The 20335-nt window shown below is 39.9% G+C and overlaps 2 protein-coding genes and 1 long non-coding RNA gene across 4 annotated transcripts in view; 2 read left to right on the forward strand and 1 right to left on the reverse strand.

Annotated features, from left to right (window-relative positions):
- EXOSC9 (exosome component 9) overlaps nt 1–20335 on the forward strand; it is a 260026-nt gene that overhangs the window by 110208 nt on the left and 129483 nt on the right. The gene's annotated exons all lie outside the window — the stretch shown is intronic.
- On the reverse strand, nt 305–15369 carry QRFPR (pyroglutamylated RFamide peptide receptor). 2 transcript variants are annotated; one of them, XM_075751058.1, is made up of 6 exons: nt 14815–15366; nt 7104–7262; nt 6420–6481; nt 5381–5616; nt 3718–3815; nt 305–1789 (listed from the first exon to the last, which is right to left on the reverse strand). In XM_075751058.1, exons 1-6 carry the CDS (start codon nt 15152–15154, stop codon nt 1386–1388), a joined length of 1299 nt encoding a protein of 432 aa, XP_075607173.1. In that variant the 5' UTR covers nt 15155–15366; the 3' UTR covers nt 305–1385. The 2 variants fall into 2 exon arrangements, with proteins under 2 accessions (XP_075607173.1, XP_075607174.1); XM_075751059.1 differs by having other exon boundaries at nt 1649–1789; nt 3718–3762; nt 14815–15369.
- The window catches only part of LOC142601647 (uncharacterized), a 195592-nt gene continuing 190763 nt past the window's right edge, over nt 15507–20335 (forward strand). The window contains exon 1 of the long non-coding RNA XR_012835181.1: nt 15507–16022. This is a non-coding gene — a long non-coding RNA (uncharacterized LOC142601647). The remainder of the gene's footprint in view (nt 16023–20335) is intronic.

Consider the following 20335-nt stretch of genomic DNA (forward strand, 5'->3'; position numbering starts at 1 on the left):
TAGACTAAATTTTCATTTACAATAAAGTGTAAAGTAGCAATGTAAAAGAATCTTAAAGTTTACTGCCAAGGGAACACCAAGGTCCCTTCAGTGAGGTAAGAAATGACAGAAGAGAGCACCGACATTTCACAGGCCAACCTAAGGATCCAACCTAACCTCAGCGGGAGTTGCAAACTATGTATTTCAAAGCCTCATTTACGGGATCAGATCACAGCGTACCATTCTAGATCACACTTTTCCCCCCAGGCCCACACTTGTAAGTATCATTTTACAATTTTTCAGTTTGACACAGAGAGCACAAATGTTTAGAATTTATATGGATTTCAACCTTGTAATTTACTGTGCAGCCTAAAAACAACAGAACACTGGCCTTGTTCTTAGACAGTAATTAATCCACTTTGAAGACGATGAAAAGACAAATTTGTGCATGTCCTCAGAGAAATGTCTGGTCAAGAGACCGTAGTACTCTATTGAAAGTCTTCTGTAGAGTCCAAACAGGCTCAGGATCTGGCCCTTCTATCCCTCCAGAAAATGGCAATACCATACTTTCAACCCATAAGTCATGTATCCAAGCATGACTGTAAGTGAAGCTCAGTGTTTACTCTATAGACCAGACCTCCAGCACCTGCACACTCTCGTGCAGCACTTTTTCAACGTCTACATTTTTCAGCAGAACAATGCAGTTTACAGGGCAGTACACTAGCATTTAAATCTGTACCCAAGAATTAACCTGTGAAAACAGCAAATTATGCATGCATTGTTAATTTCTAATATGCTTCCTGTTAACAAAATCTGAACATGCATGCAATGTTTAAATCTTAATCTCTTCAGAGTCAAATTCTGGCTGGATCTTTCATATACTTTTTTTCCAAAATAAAATTGCATCTCAGTCTGCATTTTTCCTGACCTCTGATCTGAAGCTCCTCTGTCTTCAGAGCTGTAGAGAGCACACCTTATAATGTCAGATTTCCAAGTTGTCCAAAAAAATCGTGCACTCTCTCCATAGTTCCTATCTTCTGGCATTCAGCCATGTATGGTCCAGCAGTGTGCCAGCATCCAGACACAGAATAAAAAGAGCAAGCAGTAGTTGTTCATTTTACCTAAAGCAGAGGGCAAACAAGCCCTATATCAGCCTAGGAAGAAAAATGTCGGATTTTTGTTTTGGTTTTCTTGGAAGTCACACAGTAATATTGTTTTCCAAAGTTTTACTCCTCATCCTTATAAAATATATTACATTTTCTCAACCATTATCCCAACATTATAATAATCCACAAAATATTTTTCCCCTCATTGCAGCATGCAAAGTAGAAAACTATTTTAAAGCAGCTTATTCAAAGTTATCACGTAAAGAGAATGCTTTTTCCATTCTCCAAACCTTTGTGATGTTACTGTCCATTTCCTAATGCAGAATGCACAGTAAGCTCAGAGCTGAATAAGGCAAGGTGCCTTTTTAAATTCCTTTTGGAAGCAGGCTGATCACAGAACTTGACTTCAATGTTGCCATCGCTGAATGCCTCCCTCCTGGCTTCATCTGAGTCAATGGGATCTCTTTGAGAAACACTTGCCTTTTGCCGCCTCATAGTAATCCCCGAGTTCCCAAGTTGCCTCGCTGGTGATACATTTTCTTTGACAATGCAGAAGCAGATAGCAGACAAAAAATTTTTCTTGAAGTTTTCGTTCATGAAAGCATACACAATAGGGTTGCAAATAGAATTGAAGAATCCTATAATCTGGACGATTGCAAAGATCATTTTGACTGTCACATCATCATACACCTTTTCAAAATTACCTGGAAAGGAAAAAAGGAAATATGCTGTAAGCACAGAATGGTGTAACTGCCTACAACTGAGCCTATTTATATCCAACCTGGCATTAGAAGCTCTGGTTTAAAAATCAACAAAAGACCTTGCTGGAGGTTCTCAATATTAGCAACAGGGTTTCATCAGCAAGGAAATAACCAAGATCTACCTACCACATAGCCCTGCTTTGTGTATAAATAAATAAGAACACAGTGATTCAAAAGAGGCAATTTATGAGCCAAAAAACTTGCCCAATGGCCAAGTGACAGAAAGCTTCCAGTCTGCTAAGTATAGGTCTTGCTTATTCGAATGGTTCTTCTCGCTCTGCATTTCATGTCCTTATCAAATCTGTACGTACTTTAACATCAAACCTGTCTTCCCACGGACCATACAGAGTTTCTTTCTCTGTGCTGACACAGATCGACTCAGAGGTAAAAATGCATCTTCTTTGTCACATCTCTCACTTTTCAATCATTGAGATCAGAGGACTGAATTCCCTGAATTCAAATACTCAGCACCAAACTTTGGATAAGCACTACAAAAGTTTACATGGCAAGTGAAATAAAGATCTTGTAGCACCTGAAATAATTCCTGAAATGAGCAATGAAGAGAAAGGAAAGAGTTTATAAAGTATTATGGACAACTTTAACATCGGACAACCCAGACAATTTTAATAGTTACAGCTTCTGCACTTCTGATTCTGCCCAGGCATAAACATCATTTGGTTCACCTGACTGGCAGCAGGACTACTGATTTATCTGCTACAACCCTATGTGTGATAGAAGACAAAGAAACAGCTGCTACCTTTGGCAAGTAGAGTACAGAAGCTACCAAAAACTTCCTCTTGTTCCTACACATAGCCTGATGCATAGTCCCACGTGCTATCCCAGTATCCATGCAGGAGACGGGAGATGAACAGTGCAAGAATAGGGCAACTAGCAAAAAGCAAAGATAATAAGCATTGAGGGCATTTCCAAGCTAATATCCAGTACAGAACACCAAAAAAGTTCAACTGGATTCATTGGGTATTATCACTATGATGTCTAGTATTTTATATTTCTGATATGTCTACCTCATTAAGACCAGGGGAAGTGAAGGGATAAATATTTCCTAACAGTTTAACTCAAAGCAGTATTACAACTTAAGCAGATGCAAATAGAAGTCTTCACACATCAAATTAAAATTGAATTTGAATTGAAAAGTTACTTGTTCAAGAGGTTTTATGCTTGGAAATAACTTTTACCTTCCAGCCAGGTACTTTTGACCTTTCAGCAAATGAGGGTAGCACGACAGACATAGAAAGAAAAAGAATCTACAGAGATACACTCACCATGTTAATAGTCAAGTCTCGCCTTTTCTCAATTCTTGTAAGGCCTAGCAAACCTCCTTTCAGGACTGGATTATATGCTGTACTAGTTGAGAATTGACAATCTCCTCTCTAAAGGGCTTACATTCTAAAAGAGCTGACAGAGAGTATGGGTTCCCTCCCACCCACCTGCAACAAAGTTCAGTAGGGTTTACAGCAAGACAAAGATTATCTTTTTTTTTAATTTTTTTATTTTTTTATTCACACAGCAGGGAAGATGAGATCTGGCTGACACACAAGTGCGTTTCAGATAACTTATCTCCCAAACACTACATCTGATAAGAGGTTTTTTTCCAAACGTACTCACTTTCTAGGAGCACTGCAGATCTATCTATCACTCAGACTTCAGAGGAATTCATCTGTTGTTGGCTATGCATCTCTATTACAAGGCAGTGATGCAGAATTTATAAGTACATTACCATTTGTTAGCGGAAGGTATTCTGTAGCCGAATGCTGCAGCAGCACTAGCTTTTTACAACCTGTAGTTCCGTTATCAAAAAAAAAAAAACAACTACAAAAGACTTTATTGTATAACCCATGGCAGATACTCACTGTATTCTATCATCATGTGAATCACATGGAAAGGGGCCCAACAGACTGCAAAGAGAAACACCACTGTCACCATCATAACAATTGCTCGCTTCTTCTTCCTGAAATTGCATCAAGACATTCCATACTGAATCACTAAGAATTGACTGGCAGTTAGACATGTCTCCAAGTTAAATCTGTAAATGTGTTCTGATGGTTGCAGATGCAACTAAAACCTTGGAAGAATGCTCAGAAGTACACAGTTCCCTTTGAAACAAAAAAATGCAGCATCATATAAATGTAGTACATCAATTAACACCTTTTATTTCTCTCTTTTGAGAAAGCAATGCGCTTTGCAGCTGCAGCAAGCAATCACATTAGCATATCTTGCAAGGCATTTTTACTGTATTCAAGTGGATGTGAGTCCAATAGTAAAAGATGGGGGAACCATATGAAATTCTATTATAGCTCAAAAAACAAGAGTCCATCTCTACATCTGAGCGCACTAACCATAACTGCAGCACCTGATTACACAGAGAATTTGACAGAGTAAATGAAAGTACACCTGCAACATTCAACCTTTGCTAGTAGGTGAAGTGCTGGAATAAAAGCAAGAAACACACTCTCTGCCTCCACTGTAGTATCTGACAAAGTCAAGGTATACATGATTATTGTCATCCCCAAATTGATATATAATTCATATAACTACATTGATAGATCCCAGGATGGATCTCTCACTTCAGCTAAAGCAGCAGCACTTCACTAGTAGCAGTTACAGGATCTTCTCCCACTGTGTGAAAGTAAGTTGAGGAGTAGCCCAAAGATTACGTCATCTTAACTTCTATGAGATTGCACCCTCTTTCAGTTTTGACTTACGAGGGTCCACTTCCTTAGGTGCTTTGCTAGACAAATATCATCAAAAGGCATCATTTATCTTTAAGCTGCTTGTCAGTATTCTCCTTACAGTCGATGCTCAAGCTGATACTCCTCAATGACCAGAACTGTTAGACATTTCTAGCACATCAGGCAACAGATCAATTTGCCAAATGAAAGGAAAATATGAGGCAATATTAAGGGTAGCCCATACTTAGTGCTAAAGAGCAAAGATAATAATTATTGATTTTCATAACTTTTGAGATAGAGCATTACCATCTGGATAGTCTCACACAAACACATCAGAGCACTCAAAACTTTGGAAGCTATATCCGGTTAAACTGTACCAAAGTAGTTTTTAAATGAATTCCGATTTTTTTCCCCCATATGCCAATATGCTTAACTTATAATAAACTTATCATAAAGCAGTGTTCATAGTCTCAGAATTATATAAAGAACTTTCCATAGAACATATGGAAATAATGTGGCAGCATTTTCCCCAAGTCATCTTCTAACTCATGGCCTATATCTTTTAAAAACAAGCATTTCACAATGCATAATATGAGATTTATTGAAAGGGCTTGACTTTCAAGGTGTGGCTACAGTATACTGTGAAGGAAACAATCTGTTTAAGTTGCCTTAAATTGGGTATTTAAGTATTAAAAAACTAGTTAGCTTTAAAAACCTGGTCTATGCTTATAGACTTCCCAATGGATAAGGAAAGATTTTTTTTTTTGCATTGATTTTCAAGAACTGTCGGGGGGGGGAAAGCATTCTAGAAGTCAAAGTTCCAACTGTATTTTACTTTACAAACCTTGATATTTTAGACATTTCACTCCCATGAATGGTTTGAAGAACTGAAGCATCTCCCACTCGTTTCTTGATCCAGAGTTCATAGCCAATTTTAGTGTACAAAAAAAGCATCAACATCAGTGGAAGAAGGAATAGTATAACAAGAATAAAGGTCGTATATATCTTCTGATAAATCGGACTGGCCCATTCTTCCAAGCAACAAACATACACTTTTTCATACAGAAAGTCATATTTAACCTGTAACAAGTGTAAAGGAGATGAGTCACTACAGTGTTTACCCCAAGTGTAAAAACCAAGCACATTCAAATATCCCTTGCTCTTAATACAACAACCAAAATTCAATAGACTTTTCAAAGTGACAAAATTCTTCCAAGCACTTTTCCACATCAAATATTGGGTTGATCCAAGCTGACAAAGAGAGTTCAGGAGATGCTCTGATTCGCACTCCTCAAAACTGTGTGGTTTTTTTTTTTAAATGAGGATTTTCAAAGGAGATCCTGGCTACACATTTTGCAAATAAAGATGAGTATATAGAAACCTCACATATTAGTCACTGAAAAAAAGATTCGTTAACATTCAGACTCAGAAGCAGCCGATTATGACAAGCTTTTTTTTTTCCTTCTCTCCTCCCAAAGTGTTCAGTAACTCCTTAAACTATAATGGCCAGCTAATTACATTTTAATCTAGGCAGACTTCTTCCAAATCTCAGGGAACACTATGTCATCCTGAAACAGTAACATACGCTGCATGCCAGTGCCCCATAAACCTAAAGGAAGCCACAGTGGTAGTCATAGATGTAATTACTGCTCTTTGACATAACTGCGGAGAGCAGACATGACTAGTCCCTGCCAGTAGTCCCTCTGCCAGTGCACGCAAGTCCTAATCTTTAGCCTTTCTCATGCTGGCACACAGAAGAAAAGCTTCACTTCTCTTATCCCACTCTCATTTCTTCAGAGTTTATTCAATTTCATTGCTAAAGGTACAAAAAGATCCAGCAAGGACCGAGTTTAAAATGAAAATTCCCATTTCACCTAACATACCTCAAGTCGTTGCACATGCCACATAGGTGACCCAACAATAACTGCCAACAACCAGACTATGCCTGTAAACAAATACATTTTTTAACACTTTGTACAACAAGCAGCATAAGTTTTGGTATGAACAGTTTAACAGCTTCATCTTTAAAAAGTCAGGCAAAGTAGACAGTTTAAATAAAGAACAAAGTTTTCTGTAAGACATGCATCAGTCAACATTGACATCAATAACAGCATGTTCTTCTGTTACCAGTTCTCCTTCTCTCAAACTACCTTCATTTATTGGTATTCAAGGCTAAAGGCAACTTAATTTGCATGAGCAGCATTATGTACATTCTCTTTGCATTATACAGCTGTGACATTTGACATTACTTTAGCAATGCTTGTACATTTTGAACCTTTCTTAAAAAACAACAAAACAAACAAAAAAATAAATAAAAGGCTGCCAGAGTCAGAGTCTTGGTTAAGTAAATCTTTGACTTCAGATTCTAATTTTATTGTCAGGGTTTTGGCTAGTAATTACCATACATATAGGCACTATCCTTGAGCTATTTCATAAACATGACCAGACTTATCATTAACTCTACCTCTGAATCACTGGTCATATCAGTGCCTTCTGGTCTGTCATGCCATCTACACTGAAGGTTATTTCTCTATACACGCAACTACTGGAGATGCCTAAAATCTTACCAAGCATCGTGAAAGCTCTTTTATTGGTGTACTGCCATTTCATTTTTAGTGGATGCACAATTCCCTGGTGTCTTTCCACAGCAATGCAGGTCATTGTAAGAATCTCAGTTACAATAGCAGTGGATTGAACAAATGGTACCATCTTGCAAGCGAAGGCACCTGTAATAGTCAGAAAGTAAGGTATGCAACTGTTGCAGTTCATGAAAAAGCTATTAATACTATAATTTATTACTAAAGTGCTACTGTGCAAAAAGAACAGACCAATATTCTTCGATTTATTTTAACAGCTAAACTGATAAGTCACCTATTTAAACTATTCATCAAATGCAGCTTTCAATACTCATTCTTCCATTGTACAAGCTACACTTGCAAAACCAAGACTTCTAAGGACATATTTGCTTGCTCTGTATCAGTCTGACTTATTATTTCACTTTTGACAAAGTCTTCCATAATCTGTTTTCAAGTGTGCCAAGTTACAGGGATATTTATTATCTTTTTATCTTGGCAGATTACTCTCCAGTTGTATGAAGGTACTGAACAGCTTTATTTTGTTATTTATTTCTGTTTAAACAACATACTGCTCAAACAATTTCAGATCCTAAAGATGACATTTAGTGAAAGAGTAACATACTAAAGAACAAAATCCCACGTAAGATAAGTGAGTTTCAGTCAAGATTATTTAAATCTCGCTCCTTACAGCGTGTTTGGAGTCATTAAGCTAATCACCATTTGGATAAAGGAAGCATTTGCAGAAGAAAGAATCCCTCCTTCATTTTAATGGGGGAAGGAAGGGAATGTACAGTGTTTCCTGGCTCTACACACAATGAAATAATACTGAAAAAGCAGAGAGAATTTAAGATAAATTTTTAAAAACGATGTTTAAAAGTTGTCCTCAGACAGACCAGTCATCAACATAAACCTACAGCAGCTGTCAAGAAAACAGTACCTCAAATTGTAATAAACAGAAGAAGGAAGTAGCCTGTGAGATGGAAGAAAGCAATTAGAGATATTTGTCTTTCAAAGGTGAGAAACAGAATTAAGAAACAGGGAAGTATGCACTCTTCTTCAAACCTATGAAGAAAAATGAGGTAAGAAAGGATGACATCTACTTGTTTCAAATAAATCTGACTGACAGATCAATTAGAACAGTACATTCACTGCCTATAGATAACTGCTAAAAACAATGCACTTCAGTTACACTGCAACTTCCACCCAACAACTTCACAATAGTCAGTAAGTGACAATCATATAATAAATTACATTAGAAAATAGCGATTAATTTTCTCCAAGAGAAAAAACCTTAATATGCACATATACAATATCCTCTTACTTACCAAAAGTAGTTCTTTTACAAAGTGGGAGACTATCTCTCACTAAACAGACACCTCACATTTTAATCATTAACTGGAAAGATACAACCCCTATTGAGAAAAATAGCTATGAAGTGCAGACTCCAGTCATTAAAATTTATATAAACCAATGTTTCTTAGCTGCTGATTTAAATCATTAATTACTAAAGCCACCTCCAACGTCAAGTGAAAGGATTTAAGAGAAGCTCTTAAAGCATTCACTTTTTTTCCACGCTGATCATCTTGTTCTGTTATCGCTAATTCTTTATCTTAAACCCCTACAGCCTTTAAATCATTGAAAACAAACAAAAATTATTATCTGCCTCTTCTTTCATTGAAGAAGGGTGCAATAAAGGCAGGCAGAATATACAGTTCCAGCAGGATTTGGCAGCTAAAGTCCATGTGACACAGCAACATCACATCCCTGCGCTCCCAGTCCTAGTCACCCACTCTTAGAAGATAAAGCAGTCTACATGGACTACTCTGCTTCTCTATATATTACTGTTAAACAACCCAAATTAGATTTCCTCTCAGGCTTCACGATATATCACCTGGTAAACATACAGGATTAAAAAGTGAGAACAATTTCAAAACAGAAATCCCTCTTCTATTGCCTGCTTATGTGCATCTTATCCTTGAGTTAACCAGTCACTTTCAGAACAAAAGGCATTCCCCTTGCCCCTAAATCAGAATCGGGACATAATGATAACAATCCAGGATTAATGCAATCACTGACTTACTCTTAAACAATGTTTAGTTTGATTCATATGAAAAGTCTGGCTAGATCCTCACTTAAACTGAAGTTTAAATTCTTAAGCCTGACTCCAAAATTTGTGTGGACACCAGCTCCCTGATGTCATGAATGAACATTAAATGAGCCAAACTTTAAACAGAAGTTTAAACATTGGGGAAAATGGCTGCTACTTTCTGCTTCCCAATGCAAAACACACAGCTAGACTTATTCCAGGTCTTTCAGACACCTGGGACATTTTTATACTATACTGCACAACATACATAACACCTACGTAACGCTTCTAAATGCAGAGATAAACACAGCTCCAGTACATTAAGTATTCTGGTAAGACCCCAGCACTGAAGCCTTCTTGTGCTAAAACTAAGCACTGGAGAAACGTCAGTCTGTTTCTCAGATTATGTTTCACTTTTTTTTTCCCCCCCGACATGGCTACACTGAATCTTTCAGAACAGAATTTTGCTTCAGTTCTTTTGCAATCTATGAAGTAGTTTTAGGCATCCGATATGCCCAATATGCATAAATCAGAATCTGATTAGTATTTTTCAAAGATTTTCTGAAGGCTGTTTAAAAATACTGTTTCAGCAAGTCTTTCCAAGAAAAAATAAAAATCTCCTTTTTTGCCTGCTCATTTTCAACTCACATCCCCCAGTACAGAAATAGGTGAGTTTTTAAAATATTATTATTAATACTTTACCTAATATCTTAAATATATATCAAAATGTTTAACTTTCTACAAGGTAAGATTCTCAACAAACACTTCCAATAGACTGTTAGTGAAGACAGCACCGCAGCATTTAATACTGACCATTTCCAATGGGGAAAGGAAATTATTTGCCGAGGAATACTGTGAATGAAAATAATTAATTGCTTCTCTTTTTCAAGAAGCTAAGAGGTTCCCAAAAGTATTCCTTATGCACTGCTGAAAACTGCATAGATTATTCAATGATTAGTTTTCCCCAATGATAACACATTCAAAAGGCTGCAAATATAAATGGTATTCCCTTAAAAAATTCTTTATGACCTCATTATCAGATGTTGCTCCTGTAACTATGATTTAGCCACTTCATCACCCATTTAAAAGATCAGTTTTTCTTTTATTAGAGTAACAAAGGCAAAATCCTAAAACTATTCTCGGATAAAAGTTAAATTGCTCCTTCCTCTGTTAAAATGTTGTTGATCAAGCCCTGGCACTAAAATCTCTATCACAGCTTGTAAATCAGTTCTCTGCAGCTCACGATGCCAACAAGCAAAGTTTTCTTATATTTTGTAACTTCAGGTCAGAAAACAAGTCAGTCGTCATCCTACAGATAATATCCTTAAGGGTCTTTCATACTCGGGCAATACATTGTCTTATATAAATTCTTGGGTATACAGGTATTTTGCATCCTTAGTAGTTTACAATCTGCAATGCAAAAGTCTCTCACATGCTACCTATGGAGGATAAAGAACATTATACATACATCTGCCCAGAAAAAGGCATGAGCATAACACTTGATAGTACACCTGTGGTAGTTTAAGGCTGTTTATGGTTAACTACAGCAGCTGAGGTAAAATGGTATGGTATGGCATGACCCCATGCAATTAGACCACATGCCTCAAATAGCCTATAGTTTATTTCCCAATGCAAGGTGGAGTCCACACCATTCCCTCTATGCTGCAATTTGAAAGTGTGGACCACACACCTTGGGCTAGCTGACTGTCATGGTTTTACCCCAGCCAGCAGCTGAGCACCATGCAGCTGCTCATTCACTCCCCGCCCCATCGGGATGGGGGAGAGAATTGGAAAAGTTGAAGTGAGAAAACTCATGGGTTGAGATAAAGACTGTTTAATAGGTAAAGCAAAAGCCACGTGCACAAGCAAAGCAAAGAATTCATTCACCACTTCCCATGGGCAGGCAGGTGTTCAGCCATCTCCAGGAAAAGCAGGGCTCTGTCACACGTAACGGTTACTTGGGAAGACAAACGCCATCACCCCGAATGCCACCACCCCCCAGTCCCTCTTCTTCCCCAAGCCTCTTATAAAGTGAGCATGGTATGGAATATCCCTTTGGTCAGTTTGGGTCACCTGTCCTGGCTGTGTCTCCTCCCAACTTCTTGTGCACCCCCAGCCATCCCACTGGCAGGGCAGTGCGAGAAGCACAACACGCCCTGGCTCTGTGTAAGCACTGCTCAACAATAGGTCCATAGAACAAAAACATGTCTATATTATCAACACTGCTTCCAGCACAAAGCCAAAACATAGCCCCATGCTAGCTACAATGAAGAAAATTAACCCTCTCAGCTGAAACCAGGACACTGACTCAGTTATTTCACACTGCCCACTCTCCTCCCCCTTCCCTAAAAGGCTCACATCCAGCTTCTCTGCCCATGGGTCCAGTCTTCAGGCAAACTTGGATCTGCAGCTTATTTCAAAATGCAGCAATTTGTGAGTAAAACCAAATAGAAACATGCAAAGATGCAGGATAGCTGTCACTATTATAGTCTCACACACTTATACAGACTCTTAAGAGATCAGAGAATCAAAAGTGAGACAGATTCATTCATTTTTGGTTAATACGGTACTGCTCACAGTTGCTGCCTATGTAGAGCTAGCAGGTCTGTGTTAATGCTGCATAATCACCTGGCAAACCAAGGCACACATTCACTTCCGTGAAACTGCAGTTGCTACATTGTAGGTGAAGTTAAGATGTATTAACAAATACACTGTGGAAAAAGTCATGCCAGTGCTTTAGTTTTTCCCATCTACGTCAGAAGTTCTGGTAAGTGTAATGCAGCGAACCCAAGAAAACTTCAGTTTCTAAAGAATTCTGACAAACACTATCTATTAGAGGATCCACTTTACCATCCATAATTTTAACTACTTTACATCACCAGCTATCAACATTCTCCTTGGACTTCTACTGTAAACTACGCATACCTGGAACCCTTTGGGGTGAAAGAGTTTCACCCTTCACTTTAGAAGGGCCAAAGTGGTAGGTAGTCCCTTCTGATAGCATCCTATAATATCTTAAAAGATAACAGCTACTCTGAAGCTGTGGCTGGTCTTATGTTTGTATGTTCTGCCTCTACAGTCTAGAGTGTTTGCAGTTTTCCCCTCACCTCTCATTCTGCTGTGGGTTTCTGAAAGGAAAAAGAAGAGAAAAACACAAACGCACACATATAAACATGGAAATAAAGAACCACTTCCACATCAAAGACAAGTACAAAGCATATTCATGTCTCAATTCGCATCAACTAGTACAGATGCTTGTTTTAGTGATGCAAGCACAGCTAAATCAAGATATAAAGTGACTAAATGCTCAGAAACCCAAAGATATTTCTAGCATCAAGCATCTCAGGATGCACCACTTTTTCCAGCAGGAATACATAACATAGTCAAATCACCTTTTTCTTAAAGGAGTTGGAGTTTGCACTGCTCAGAGATGTTGCATTAAGATGGATGTGAATAAGTTTTTTCAGACTACAAAATGAAATGCAAAAGGAAAATTAAACCAGTAAAGCTAGCAAGGGAAAGACTTACTGTAATCACAATTCATGCTTCACAGTGTAAGCCTCAGGAATCAGATACCCTTGGGATACCATCAGTTTACATCTCATTTGTTTACCTGAATTTTACTTCACACACCCCCCCCAACAGTGAAGGGTAACACCTATTATGTTACTTGTCATGTCTTCCCAGTACTGTGTTAGTTAAAGCTAATTATCTTAACAGGACCATAAAGGCTGATAAAAAAAACCAATGGAACCTATGGAGCTACTTGTACTGAAGATGCTCTAGCACAGCAAAGAGGGTAGACAAAAAGTAAAGCACACAGAACAGTATACTTTAAAGTATCCAGCTACTCAAGATCTGAAGGTATTTGTTGCAATCTTTTACACTCACTACTAACTAGATTTTTGTCAAGCATCCTCAGCAACAGAAGGCAAATGGAGAGATACATATTTTCCTCATACTGTTCCACATGCCTGTGCCCTATCTGCTGTAATTCACTTCAGGTGGGGGCTTCACCCCACCCAACTTTTAGTTGATTCTGGTCAGATGTACAGTCAAGCTGACAGACCAGGGTCTTCCTTATGAGTGAGAAGTGCACCTCTTATTTTACGAAAGCTACTCAATTCAGTCCTCTCCCCTTTGTGCGAGATCTGTTGATGCCACCAGTAACTTTCTGCTGTATTCTTCTTTGAGCAAGAACTGGAACTACTATAATCAAAATGAAGGCACAGGAGAATAGCTATCAATTTATTCCATGATTTTTATTTACATATCCTTATTAGTTTTGGGGTTCAACACCTGTACCCTCTTAAAAGAGTGGTTACCTCCCCTAAAGACAGCTCGTAAGAAAATAAAACAGCTGTCCTAATTATCAGTAGCCCCTGAGTTTCCTGAGGAAACTTTCACTGCCTCCCAACAACAGAAGCACAGGAAGCCTTGTAAATTGAAACATAACTGTGTCATTTTATGAACATTCTTTCTGTTCATATCAAAATATTCTGAAAAATATTTAATTTTGTGATTGTACAAGATGTTGTCTGCTACTTACTGTAAAACAGTTGCTTTTATTTTTTCCACTTATTGTCAAATGCTGCTTTAAGATCAAGAAAAGTAAGATAAATACCATTTGCAGTGTTACTTCACCTTTATCTTTTTGTTACTTCACAACTTTAGAACTGGGATGCATAAAAAAAAAAAAAAAATAATAATTCCTTCTAGGCATCAGGGAGGCCTTGCCCAAAGGTCCTTCACATCAACAGGAATACAATATAATTCCCAAGATATAAACATATCTTGAAAATAATGCATCATTTCAACATAAATTCTGCATGTTCTCTCACTCTATTTCTCCAAGGACACATTCTTTTTCCCTCACAAAAGGTTAAGGAGATCTGACTCTGAGTCAACTGGTGCCAGAGGAACTTAAACTGAATAAAGATTGAATGATATTTCACTTGCCAGACAGATTTCATTAGTGAAAAAAGAGAAAGTACTGCAAGGCTACCTCATCAGCACCGCACGATATATAGTTTCTCACACACATACTCCAGCATTTGACGAATACAAGCATGAAAGAGCACTAGGTTTAACATAACCTGAGGGAGCGGTGTAGCCGTTATTTGACTCTGTGGAAAAGCAGCCGACGGCAGGCTGAGGTAACTGAACCACACACCCGGAGATAGCGCCCCAGTCCTGCGACAAAAAAACCTACATATGCCTGAACGCGACCAGCGGCTACAGGGACAGCCGACGCCTGAAGTTTTCACCGAAGAGTTTAAGCCCTGTGCGAGCGCGAAGAGCACCGCAGGGGTGCGCGGAAATAACGCGACCCTGAGGGAAGGCAGCAGCCACCTCACAGCGGGGCGGCCGCGCCCCTTCTTCTCAGCGGAGGGCCAGCCCCAACAGCTGACGCTGCCCGGAGCTCACCGCGGGGACACCCCACACCCCTCGGGCTCCCTCACAGACGGCGGGAAGGAGAGGGGTCTCAGCGGCGGCGCTGGCCACAAGCACTGCCCCACCGCTGCGCCTCAGCAGCCGCCCTCTCCCCGCCTCCCTCCAGCGGCCCCCGACTCCGTAACGGCCCGGGACTGTCTCTACCCCGACCCCGGCACCCACCGCCGAGCCAGTTGGAGGAGATGTTCTGCAGCATGGTGAAGGGGACGCAGAAGAAGGCGATGAGGAGGTCGCTGAGCGCCAGGGAGCAGATGAAGATGTTGGTGACGGTCCTCATGGCTTTGCTGCGGGTCACCACGTAAAGCACCAGGCAGTTGCCGAAGAGCGCCAGAGCGAAGATGAGCACGCAGATGAGGACGAAGGCCACCTTGGTGCGCCCCGGCAGCTCCGGGATGTACACCAGCGGCTGCAGCCCGTAGAGAGCGATGAACTGCTCCCGCGTCACGTTGTTGTCCCGCAGGAGCTGCGCGAACTGCTCCGGGGTGATGTTCAGGGACCGCATGGCGCCCACTCCCTCCTCAGTCCCCTCAGCGCCGCCGGTCGCGCCCCGCCATCGCCGGACCGCCACCCCTCCGGCGCTCTGCCGGAGCGCGGGGCGAAGCAGCCGGTGCCGGACGGCACCTGGCGCTGAGAAGAGGGCGGAAAAGCAGAGGCAGGTGCGCGCAAACCCAGGAGCAGCCCGCAGGAGACAGAGCAACCGCTGCACGACCAGCTCCGCCCGGCCGCAAACTTCGAGGCAGCGGCACCGCCCGCAGCCTCCACCACTTGCCGCGGGGGGCGGCAGCCAATCAGCGCGTAGCGCGGGCACAGCCCGCCGTTGTGGAGCGAGACGGCCGTTAAACGGCTGGAGCAGCACGCGCCGTTGGTTGCTTCCCGCCATTTCCTATAGAATCCAGTGGTAACTGACTGTCATTCATGGCGCGTGTCTCCTCAGGGGAGGCTCGAAATGCCCAAGGTGGGAGCTCAAACGACCAAGCTAACCTCTCATCACATTTGGATCAGGCTGTGAGGGAAAGAAGAGAGACTGTGTAGGAGGTACGCAGCCTTCTGCGTGAGGGGAGATTCATGCCACCCACAGCAGGTCGTACAGCTGCTGGTCTCTGTCTTGACCAAATGAAGTAGCAGGGGAATTTTATCCACCCTTACAGCCACCTCTGTGCCAATGCTGCTGCAGGCCCTTGTGTGATGATGAGCCAAAGCTCAAGCAGAAAAGTAATCTTCCAGACTTTTGGCTACTGAGCTCACTGAGATCCTAGGAGGCTTCTGAAGATTCCTTTCCCAGGCAGATGTTCACCAGCAGTATAACCACTCCTGCCAGAGGAGGCTTGACAGAATTCATCCCACTCAACCTAGCTGGCTAGGCTACTTAGGTAAGGTTACATAGATTACTAAGGTGTGCTTAGCTAACTGCAACGGCAGTTGAGAAAATGCCACTGCAGTTTAAATTGGATAATAATGCGAGTTAAGGTCTAATGGAGAGGTAAAGTTGAAAATGTGCATTGATTTGTCTTCCAACCTGTTTTAAATTGCCCAGTATGGCTTTTTCTGTACCCTCTTTGTACCATATGATAATACATTTAATAGTAACAACTTGGTTTTAATGTCATATAATAAATTATCAAAAAGGATCCAGAGAAGGCAATAACAATACAGAAAACTGTTCTGGCCATGCTTTTCCCTCCCCACAGTGATAGGTATTTCATAAGGAAACATCACATGGGAGAATGCTGCAAAATTAGATTTTGTACAGAAAGGGTGGTCCTTGCCCTGGGTACATGTCTTTAACTGTACCAGGGAAGTATAAAACAGAATGAAAAGTGTAGCAAAAGCTGTCTATTTATTAGATATTATTTATTAGATATTACGTTGCTGGCTTGCCAAAGAAAATCCGAGAGGGAAGAGTTCAATACCAAGCTGTTCTCAGCAAAATGTTCTCGACAAGAGCAAAGGTACTTTGTGTCATCTTTGAAAGAAAATATTTGTGTGAAGTGGAAATCAATGGAGAGAAGTTCCCATGTCTGTGCTGTTACATATATATTTGAATCTGCATAAGTCAGTCCTCCAAATGCTAACAATCATCTTTTAAGATACAGCTCCATGGCAAAGAATTAAGAACCTCTTTATTATCCCATTGTGAAAGGGCCCTTCACCCTTCCTTGGTGCAGTATGGCCCTGTGTTTTCCTCTTGAGACCAGGATCCCTCTCTGACAGGCTTCCTAAGCCTTGTTCTGGAAGGCAAAGGCTCATCAGACCAACTTAGTTGCCAACATTCAGACAATCCCTTTCACGTTCTCTTAGTCCTGCCTTGTTGACTAGAAAAGCTCACTCTTTCAGTCCTGTAATGATCCTGCTGAGATTATGCTCCATAGCACTGATTGATTTCCTTTGGGTTCAATTTTCCCAGCACCTTCCCATGGACTATACACTACACCAGGTGTAGCCTAAAGCCACCTTCATGTACTCTGTTCATACACCCTTTCCTATACCTCTTTTCCTTTTCTCTCTTCCCCCCACCCATTGTGTTAATAACAGAAACCTCACTTTAGAAGCTCTTCTATTAACAACAAACCAGATGCATTTCAGCAGCTTTCATTCCTATTATAAAGGAGGGCTAAATGTGGAGAAGGCCACTCTTTGTCATCATGGACTGCAGTGTTGTGTTATTCATTGCAAAAGCATCCAAGTGTATCAGAAACTTAAACAAATGGGAATAAGCTCTCACCTAAATACTGCAAATAATCAGGGTTTATGGTTAACATGGACATTTGTTTTGCATCTATCCTTATTTTATTACTATGATTGCTCATTGCAAGTAATCAAACAGCATTAAAAATGAAAAACATCTGAACGGTTAAGCTAAATAATATAAACAAATCTTGAAGCTGTAGGCTATGGAAGTGTGCTGTTACATCTGTTGCAGATTTATCTGGGTTTTGTGTGCAAAGAAAGGCATGATGCAGGTAATTTTACAGATAACATTTGTCTTGAATATTTACCCACATGGAGAAGATAAATATAGGATTTACAGAAACTTTCATTTTCTGTGAGCATTATCGATCGTCTTGGCTGAAGCAGTAACAGCATAGACATCATACAAGTGATACAGCAAATCACTAGTAATCGTATTACCCAGCTCCTTGACCCGAATAAAATTATATTTGGAGTAAAAATGGTTGCGTTACAAAAGATGACCCCATCTAAAACCTGCTGAAATTACTGAAATGGCTTCTCTGCTTCCCTGGGCTACAAACGATTGGTAGGTAGGGAAAAGTGTTGCTTGCTTTTCAGGGCAGGCAGCTAGTGTTCCGCCTTATCCTGCACCCTGTGGCTGCAGCTGGCTCCTGCTGCTTCCTACAGTCCGTAAAGCAGAGCAATATATGGGGTTGCTCTGACTCTCCCCACTGTCATTCAGCTCTTCAGTAAAATGACTGGTTGTGTAAACATGTTTTTTCTAGCACTGGAAAGAGAGGGTGTGCACATCTTTTTATAATCTACCTCCAAGTCCATTTCTGTTTCCATTGAAGTCTATGGAGTTTTGATATTTATGTCACTGGGACATAGGTCATGCCATTACATAATCTTTGTAATACTTCACAAATTAATCTCTGTTCTAAATTTGAGAAGCTGTAGTGTGCTGTAAAATAAAGACCATTATTAGCCTGTACACCCCTTAAGAGATAATAATAAATTACAAGGGACTTTTCCTCTGATTATTATTTGTGAAACTGCTGTGTTTACAAATATAAAGCAGGATTTGAAAAAGACAAAATATTCTAACAAATAATTGACTATACAGCAACAGTGATTTTTTTTCATTATTCTTAACCGAAAAAAATAAACCTCCTACTAATTAAATGGCTAGAAATATTTTACTTCTGTATCTAGAATCCCAGTGAAACAACCTTGCAACTTGAACACAGATCAAGTCTTAAGTTTGCCAATAATTTTACTCTGACTTCAAAGAAATTATATATTCTTTTGTCACAAACCTACAGACTGATAAGCATGAAAAGTGGTGAAATATGAGTTGTACCAGATTGCACTCTGTCAAAAAAACTTATTTCTTCATGCCACCATATGCTAATTTTTTTGCCTAGATAATTCATCGGTATGACACTTTCTTCTCATTCAAAAAGACAGTGAATTTTCTGCAGACTGAAAAGTACTGCCAATCAGTTTGTGCAGAGGTGGTAACCTTTTCTCTTACAAAGCTAAAAGAAGCTGTAATTGCACTCTTTTAACAATAGTGTACGGCTGCTGCAAACAACAAAGAATGTGCATACATAGTTTTGAGTAAGTTTTGTAAACTGAGCATGAAGTTTGTTAAAAACTGTGAACAGCACACATTTTGACCATTGAGAAAGCAAATACTTATTCATAGAGTCATAGAATCATAGAATGGTTTGGGTTGGAAGGGACCGTAAAAATCATCTGGTTCCAACCCCGCTGCCATGAGCAGGGACACCCTCCACTAGACCACATTACTATGTAATTCTACAACAGAAATTTTAAAACAAACTGGTTTTCCTTCCAAAACTCTACTCACATTATCTAGTTCAGTCAAAAGAAATAGATGACAAAACTACTAACAGAAAGAATCCCTTTCCTCCTCCTCTTTCACTCCCTTCACATTTCCAAAGACTTTGGAAGAGATACTTTCCTTCAGAACCATGTTACCAGCTTTTAAACAGCCACAGCGACTAATGACTAATAAACCTTATTAGCCTTGGATCCTTTGGTAGATATATTGGGGATGCACTCACATCTAATCCATATTAGTACTACAACTTTTAGGATCATTCTTCAAAGGAATTGAACAGCTTACTATCATCATTTAAGTAATTTTAGGTTAAGTAAGTCAAAAATAAAGTAGTTATTAAAATTGCCAAAGCAGCCTCTGAAACAAATTTAGTTAGACTATTTGCTGTTCATTGAGAACATGTGTTTGGGGAGAGCACTGAGGGTAAATCTTCATCTTTAAGTTTACATGTTTTTATACATTTAGACAAGCAAACTGTAAAATCTCTTAGATAAGGGAAAATTACACTAATTGGACTAGAATCTTAGTTGGTAACTAAGGATACAGCTCAAGGTTTGTCTTATCAGTGTACAGCTATTTCTGGCTATTGTCTCATCTTCTTTGTGCATGTTTTACTTTCCATCACTTGTGATGACAGGCAGCTTCCACCAAACAATATTTATTAAGAAAAACATCAATGTCTAAAATAGAGTTGCACACAATTGCAAAGTATGATGGAGTGGTTGAACAGAAAATAAATTCACCTAGTGCATGGGCTAATTCCAAAATGTTTTGTCTGATTCTGTGTGACCCTGCTGATAAACACTGCTAGCTGAAAATCTTTATTCTTGTGGAGCCTTACGTCCCCATGGTTGGGTTCATGCACACCTCTAGATTTAGTAATTCCCCACTTAGTTTTATAACCCAGCCCCATCTGTCAGTGAATATTAATGTACATGGGTGTGTGAGAAGAGACAAACCTTATAGCCCCATACAGCTTGCTAGTCATATCAAAATACAGTGATTAAATGAGAACTACTACATGCATGAGTCTGTTTAAGCTAGGAAAGCCCGACCTCACTAGTCCTGTCTCTGAAGAGGAACCATAGATCCACCAGTGTCTGTCATGGTGGTGTTCTACAGCCCATGTCTCCAGAATGCAGG

Source organism: Balearica regulorum, chromosome 4, assembly GCF_011004875.1.
Source record: "Balearica regulorum gibbericeps isolate bBalReg1 chromosome 4, bBalReg1.pri, whole genome shotgun sequence".
Classification (NCBI taxonomy): Eukaryota; Metazoa; Chordata; class Aves; order Gruiformes; family Gruidae; genus Balearica; species Balearica regulorum.